At 35.2% G+C, this 6,070-nt stretch overlaps 2 protein-coding genes across 3 annotated transcripts; both read right to left on the reverse strand.

The window, feature by feature from the left end:
- Positions 1–57: 57 nt before the first annotated feature.
- On the reverse strand, positions 58–2,644 carry bag1 (BCL2 associated athanogene 1). The gene is made up of 7 exons (XM_056744000.1): positions 2,511–2,644; positions 2,085–2,210; positions 1,830–1,912; positions 1,601–1,714; positions 1,392–1,499; positions 1,236–1,298; positions 58–910 (listed from the first exon to the last, which is right to left on the reverse strand). The coding sequence occupies exons 1-7, from the start codon at positions 2,545–2,547 to the stop codon at positions 821–823; spliced, it is 621 nt and encodes a 206-aa protein (XP_056599978.1). The 5' UTR covers positions 2,548–2,644; the 3' UTR covers positions 58–820.
- A 1,107-nt stretch (positions 2,645–3,751) lies between these two features.
- Positions 3,752–6,070, reverse strand: chmp5a (charged multivesicular body protein 5a). 2 transcript variants are annotated; one of them, XM_056743506.1, is made up of 8 exons: positions 5,915–6,053; positions 5,718–5,822; positions 5,569–5,615; positions 5,384–5,477; positions 5,219–5,290; positions 5,031–5,139; positions 4,833–4,948; positions 3,752–4,700 (listed from the first exon to the last, which is right to left on the reverse strand). In XM_056743506.1, exons 2-8 carry the CDS (start codon positions 5,763–5,765, stop codon positions 4,650–4,652), a joined length of 537 nt encoding a protein of 178 aa, XP_056599484.1. In that variant the 5' UTR covers positions 5,766–5,822; positions 5,915–6,053; the 3' UTR covers positions 3,752–4,649. The 2 variants fall into 2 exon arrangements, with proteins under 2 accessions (XP_056599484.1, XP_056599483.1); XM_056743505.1 differs by having other exon boundaries at positions 3,758–4,700; positions 5,919–6,070.

Raw genomic sequence — 6,070 nt, forward strand, 5'->3', positions numbered from 1 at the left:
TATTAAAAGTTGTTCATTTACAAAGATTGATTTCAGCTCCGTTGTACAGAATGTGAGTAACACCACACGGATGAACCACATCCAGTGGGGATACATTTTTTAATTAAAACGGGTTCTAATGTGTTTCTAATATCTTTTTTTTTGTGCCGGTCACATCCGGTGTAAGGCAAACCACCACAGACGATGAATGGTTACATTGCTGGAATGATGCAAGATGAAAAAATGTCTTCAAATATTTTATTTCCTTCAAAAACATCTTAGGAGACAACCACCGGTGGTTTGAGGCAACCTGAGATTTATTTTTGATAAAGAACTATCAAACTGTCTGACTTTATAAATACAAAATAATTGCATGTATTTATACATATTGTATGCGTTTACAAAGCGGTTTCGTGTACAGTGTGAAAAGCCAAATAAATGTTAACACCTCAAGACAAATTATATAATTTAATTAGATCCTTTATAAGGACATTTTACAGCACCATCATTTCTTTTCCAATTGAAAAACACTATGGATTAAACATTTATAAAACACATGAGGCTACATCACAAAACTAAGAGGGAGATGATTCAGGATGGCCCAAGCAGTTGATTCATCAAATAACCTGGCACAGCCATAAGCAATTTCAACATAACATGAAAAAAATTGTATTACATTTTATAAATTGCCTTGTTCTTCCTTTTATAGCAGGCATGTGTAGGTCACAGGGTGTGTTGTTGGTTAACTGTTGGAGTGCCAAAGTTCTGGATGAGGTTTTTCCTCCGGTTGCTCACAGAGCAGCTCCAGTAACTGATGTCAGTCTTCAGGTTTTTTTTAGCTTCACTCTGCTAAGGCTAAATTTTTGGTCTGAATCTTGGCCAAGTGATCAGATATTCCAGCTTCAATTTTGTCACACTGAGCTAAGAACCCCTGTGCATAAGAAGGGAGATAGGAATGTAGTTTTACATGCTTTTAAATAATACATAAAGGCCCAGTTTCACAGACGAGGTTTAAGGCTAATCCCAGTCTAAAATTAATGTGTGACCTGCCTTGACTGAATGTAACTTGCCCAGCAATATCTTAAAATATATCAGTGCCATTATTTTGTCTCAAGTTGCACACCAGTAATGTATTATTCTAAGGTATTTTTATAAAAGCAACATAAATATCTTAATTCAACTAACACATAGTCCTGATTTGAGCTAAACCGTGTCTGTGAAATGGGGCAAAACCCTTAAATAATAAATAATCCTACTTGAACGGATTTCACAAGTCCTTTTTTCTTCGTTTTGCAATCGCCAAAGCTTTCTGGCAGGCCCTGAAAGTAACGTTGGAGTTCATTAAAAGTAAAAAACAGCAATTAACAATGAAATGTTTCAATACCTTAAAAACACAAAGAAACGCAAATTACCAGAGCATCTACTTCCTCTAGGATCTTCATGAACTGCTCAGCAGCCACTTTCACCCTGTGGTCCAGTTTGTTAAGAGCCTCGACTTGCAACTCCTTTGCAAGAAAACCCTAAAAAGATAATGTTGATTATGAACTGTGCATAAAGTCTTACCCCGTATAAAATGCACGGTGTTCAAGGAATTAAGTGATTTTTAACATGTCAGACATACATTCTTAAGTCCTGTAAGTTCACCATCCACTTTCTCAAGCTTTTTAGCTGTTTGTTCCACAGATTTTTCGATGTCTTTAAGCTTTTTAAGCTCTGCTTCCTCCTCAGGACTGTTCTATAAAAACAAAGTAGCATTCAAATAGTTTGATACAATTCAGACTCACATAATACAGTTCTATCACCACCATTCATGAACCATGCATGTAGATAATTCAAAAACACATTATTACCCTCTTTCCGATCATCATTAGTTTACAGCCCTGTTTTACTCCAAAGCTGGACAAAGATTCCTCCATCTCTTTCAATGATTTTCCTTCAGTCAGAGGAAGCATTAAGACAAACATGATAGGGTCAATAATACAGCTAAGACATATTTCAATGAATACAGACATTCAAATATCTAGTGATCCAATACAGCAATTTTATGCTAACTGTGATGTGTAAGATACACATACATCAAATACAACGCCTGTAGCCTGAAGTACCTTTAAATATAATTTTCTGGGATGGTGTTGGTACTCCCGTGGCCTCTGTCAGAGCATCGGACAAATCCTTTAATGATGGTTCGTGTCCATCTTGTGCTGTTAAAGTGATGCTGTGTTTGGTCGTGCCTGAGACAAGAACACTCATCATGGTCAAAATATGTGCAGATTATTACTCAAAATGAGATGCTTGCCTTAATAATCCATAATAATATTAAGAGAACGATGCATTGGGAATATGGTTAAATATACACCGCTGGTTTAAGCTGATGTTCAGTTCATGTACTGTAACGTTACATGCAACTTCGCTAACGTTAGCTTCATTTCTAAATGTACCGAAACGTATAAAGCTAGTCTCGAAAAAGGACACATATCCAACGAATATATATATCATTGTTGTGAATATAAAATGTGGTAAATCATCTTTACCATAAGCAACTGTCACTGTCAATGTGTTGTCCGACATATCTTCACGCTGTTAGCTGTCGCTTCGCAACCGGAAGTGACGCGTTTATGCGCGTCACGCTTTTCTCGTTGCTGTCTCGCATATGCTTGATCTACTGCCATTGGACTCTGGCTTTTTGTTCTTGGTTGTACATGTTATAGAAGATGTATTTTATATGTATGTGTTATAATGTACATCATTTTGTATATTGCGTTATTTAATTATTATATATATATATATATATATATATATATATATATATATATATATATATGATTGATCTACAGTATTTTTCAATGCCCCTTTTTTATTTAGTGCCACAAGACCAAAAGCTATTAATACATTTATTGCCAGAAAAGTTACAATTTATTGCCTAAAATTGAGTGCACTTCAGACATTAAATGTTTTTTGGGGGGTTTCTCTCTTGTTCAAAAGGGGTAATAATTTGAAATCATTCATAGAATGTGAGAAATCTGGTTTAGGAAGGGCACAATATATGGTGCTTTCCTTTTACAATAAATAACTGTATATATAAATATATATTTTACAGTAGACTGCATGCAATATTGTTCCTTGATATAGTCTTCCTAAATTTCAAAATTATCATTCTTTGGGTCAAAAAGAATTTCTGCCAAATGTCCCAATTTTCTCTCGATATAAATTTCTAAATATTCTTGAGTAGATACAATGATCTTTTTCCAGCCACAAAACTCACAGGTATATGAAATGTTAAAGGGAAAGTTCCCCCAAAATGATAATTCTGTCATCACATCTCATTCCCCATTTACTGCCATATTGGGGAAAATGAATACTGTGGCATTTAATCAGGGATGACATCCTTTTGGTTATTGACATTCCCCCAAATATCGTCCTTTGTGTTAAGGAGAACAAAGAAATGTATACAGGTTTAGAACAATCTGAGGGTGAGTAAACAAGGAGAGAATTTTCAATTTAGTGTGGGGTATTCCTGTATGTTAAATGATGTCAAAACATGTTAGGGTTCACTTCAGTACTTTGTAAAACAACTCTTTAAAGTATTCCTTGTATTACTATATATTTTTTTAATATCAACATTACCAATGTAGATACTCACAAAATTCAAAGTAAAAACTTCCGTAAAAGAACAAAAGACTCTTTGGAATTGCATCTCCACACAGTGGTTCAAAATCCAGGATTTATTTTGATTATGTTGCCAACTTTATGTTGTATATATGAAATGTTTAATTCATAAACAAAAATGGTTAAGATCCGTTGTGTGTTGCATTATTTTTGTGTTTATTTCTATGATTTCTTTTTCACTTTTTTTGTCATTACTATATATATGAGAAATGTTTTACTCCAGTATTTTCAAATACAACAATTTATTAAATGTCTTGTAAGCGACTGTTATGATACATTTTGCATTATTATTTCACATTCGAAATGTACATTTTATAAACAGATTATTATATTTTATTCATTAACAAAATATATTACCAACAGAACCAAATTCATGTTAAATATGTAAACTATATTTGCACCTTTTAGACGGACTTGCTTAGTGGAATCCATTGAAGTGAAATACTGTAACTGAACAGTATCCAGAATAATTATTTCAAAATCTAGATCAACCACAGAAAAGAAAGACACAATCTGTCTTGATCAGTTGACCAATTTGGCAATAGGTAAATAAAACAAATACTAAAATATGTAATTGCAGTTAAAAAGGCATTTCTATATTTTACATACTGAGACTCATATGTAACACTTTAACTGGGTAAGTACCATCTGGGTTGGTCAGATTCTGCACTGGCATACCAGAGCCAGATTTTGACTCTCAAACGTTTAACGTATGGAATTAATTTAATGGTTTTTGCAGCCAATCCCATTCATTTAATTTATTGTTATCGGGTGGGTAGAGGAAAGCAGCTGCATGCCATGTCTAATGGAATAAGAAAATAAGTAATGTTAAGCATAAATGACGAACACAGTTAGTTTCAATGTCATGTGCTAGACTGGCCAGTTAATACAACAAAACACCTTTAGCACCATATATTGTCAAGGACAGGTTTAAGGGGGAAACTTCCTCTGTCACACTCAAACACTGATCACAGAACAGCAACAGTTTCTGTGTATATACTTCTTTAAGTTGCAGGGATCTGTGGTAGGCCAAACTCATCAACCAGAACTCCGTCCTAAGAAATACACACATAAAATTACAAATAAATCCAAAGATAAATGTCGCAAATACAACTTTTAAAATGTTACTGAATTGTATGAAGTACATCTCATTATATATTTTTGTTGTTTAACAATGCAGGCTGTACCTTATTGGTTTTGGAGTCACTGGGTACTCCTTCAGGAATGGACGGTGCTGACGAAGCTTCATCAAGATAAGAGTTGTCATCATCCAGCAGGAGCTCATCTCCAAGAGCATCCAACTCTGAAACACAATAAAAAACAAACGCTTAAGCTCCAAACACACACAGACACATGCACGAACACACACATATACACGCAACTACCTGCTTCCAGTTCATCATCATCAATTTCTGGTGTGCCGTAGTTGCGACTGAGAGCTTCCTGGACCTCATTGGCATCTTCCATCATATCTTCCAGCTGATCCTGCAGGTCCTATCGGTCAGAAACATTTTGTTTTTGCTATTGAACATTTCAATAAAAGCACCCAGTATTCAAATGATAATTTACACACTTCAATTTGGTCCATCTTCACTTGTTTATACGCATTCTTCATTTCTTTTGCTCCGATCTTCATAGCTTCCACCTATTAAATATTTCACATAAACAGGGCAGTTGGAAATAGTTAGAAAATAAATGGACACTAGTAACGTGGAATTATGATGCTGCAAGTCTTTACTGTTGTTTTGGTGTCTCTTAAAGACTGGATTGTATAGTTGGCTTGTTCCATATTGAATGATTGTTGAGTGAGCTGATCTCTTTGTCCCTCATACCTACATAATATAGTGAAAAAACTGATTCAGTGTAGGCTAAATAGTCATTTATTAATGTGATATGAATAGAATATGCATATTAGTAACTCACATTCTCTTTTGTTTCAGGACTCTCATCGCCTTCTGTTTCACAGTATTCTGTAAAGAGATTACAGTATCTCGCGCTTACAGAATTGTTTATGGCAATTGGGTGACAGGTGCAATGTTGAGATTGTATCAACTTGCGTCTCTGATGCTCACTTTTGATGGTCCATCCCTCATCTTTTTCATCTGGTCTTTATACTTCATCAGCTCCGCGTCGATTCGTGCGATCTTTTTATCGAGAGACTCGATCCTCCCGTCCACCTATAACGGTCCATCAAACAGCATCCACATCATGTATGTTTGACATCAGGATACAACGATTTTTTGCAACTCGTTACACAAAAGTAACTTACTTACATTGCCTATGCAGTCCGACAGGTTGGGAGTGGGCGTCTGCTTGCTACGACCGAAAAGCCGATTCATTTTTAACGGGACTAATATGTTTTTGTGATTAGAAAAGATATTTAAATGCCGAGTATCACAACGGGCTTGTTCCGGTTGCCCAGAGA

This window comes from Triplophysa dalaica, chromosome 3, assembly GCF_015846415.1.
Source record: "Triplophysa dalaica isolate WHDGS20190420 chromosome 3, ASM1584641v1, whole genome shotgun sequence".
Taxonomy (NCBI): domain Eukaryota; kingdom Metazoa; phylum Chordata; class Actinopteri; order Cypriniformes; family Nemacheilidae; genus Triplophysa; species Triplophysa dalaica.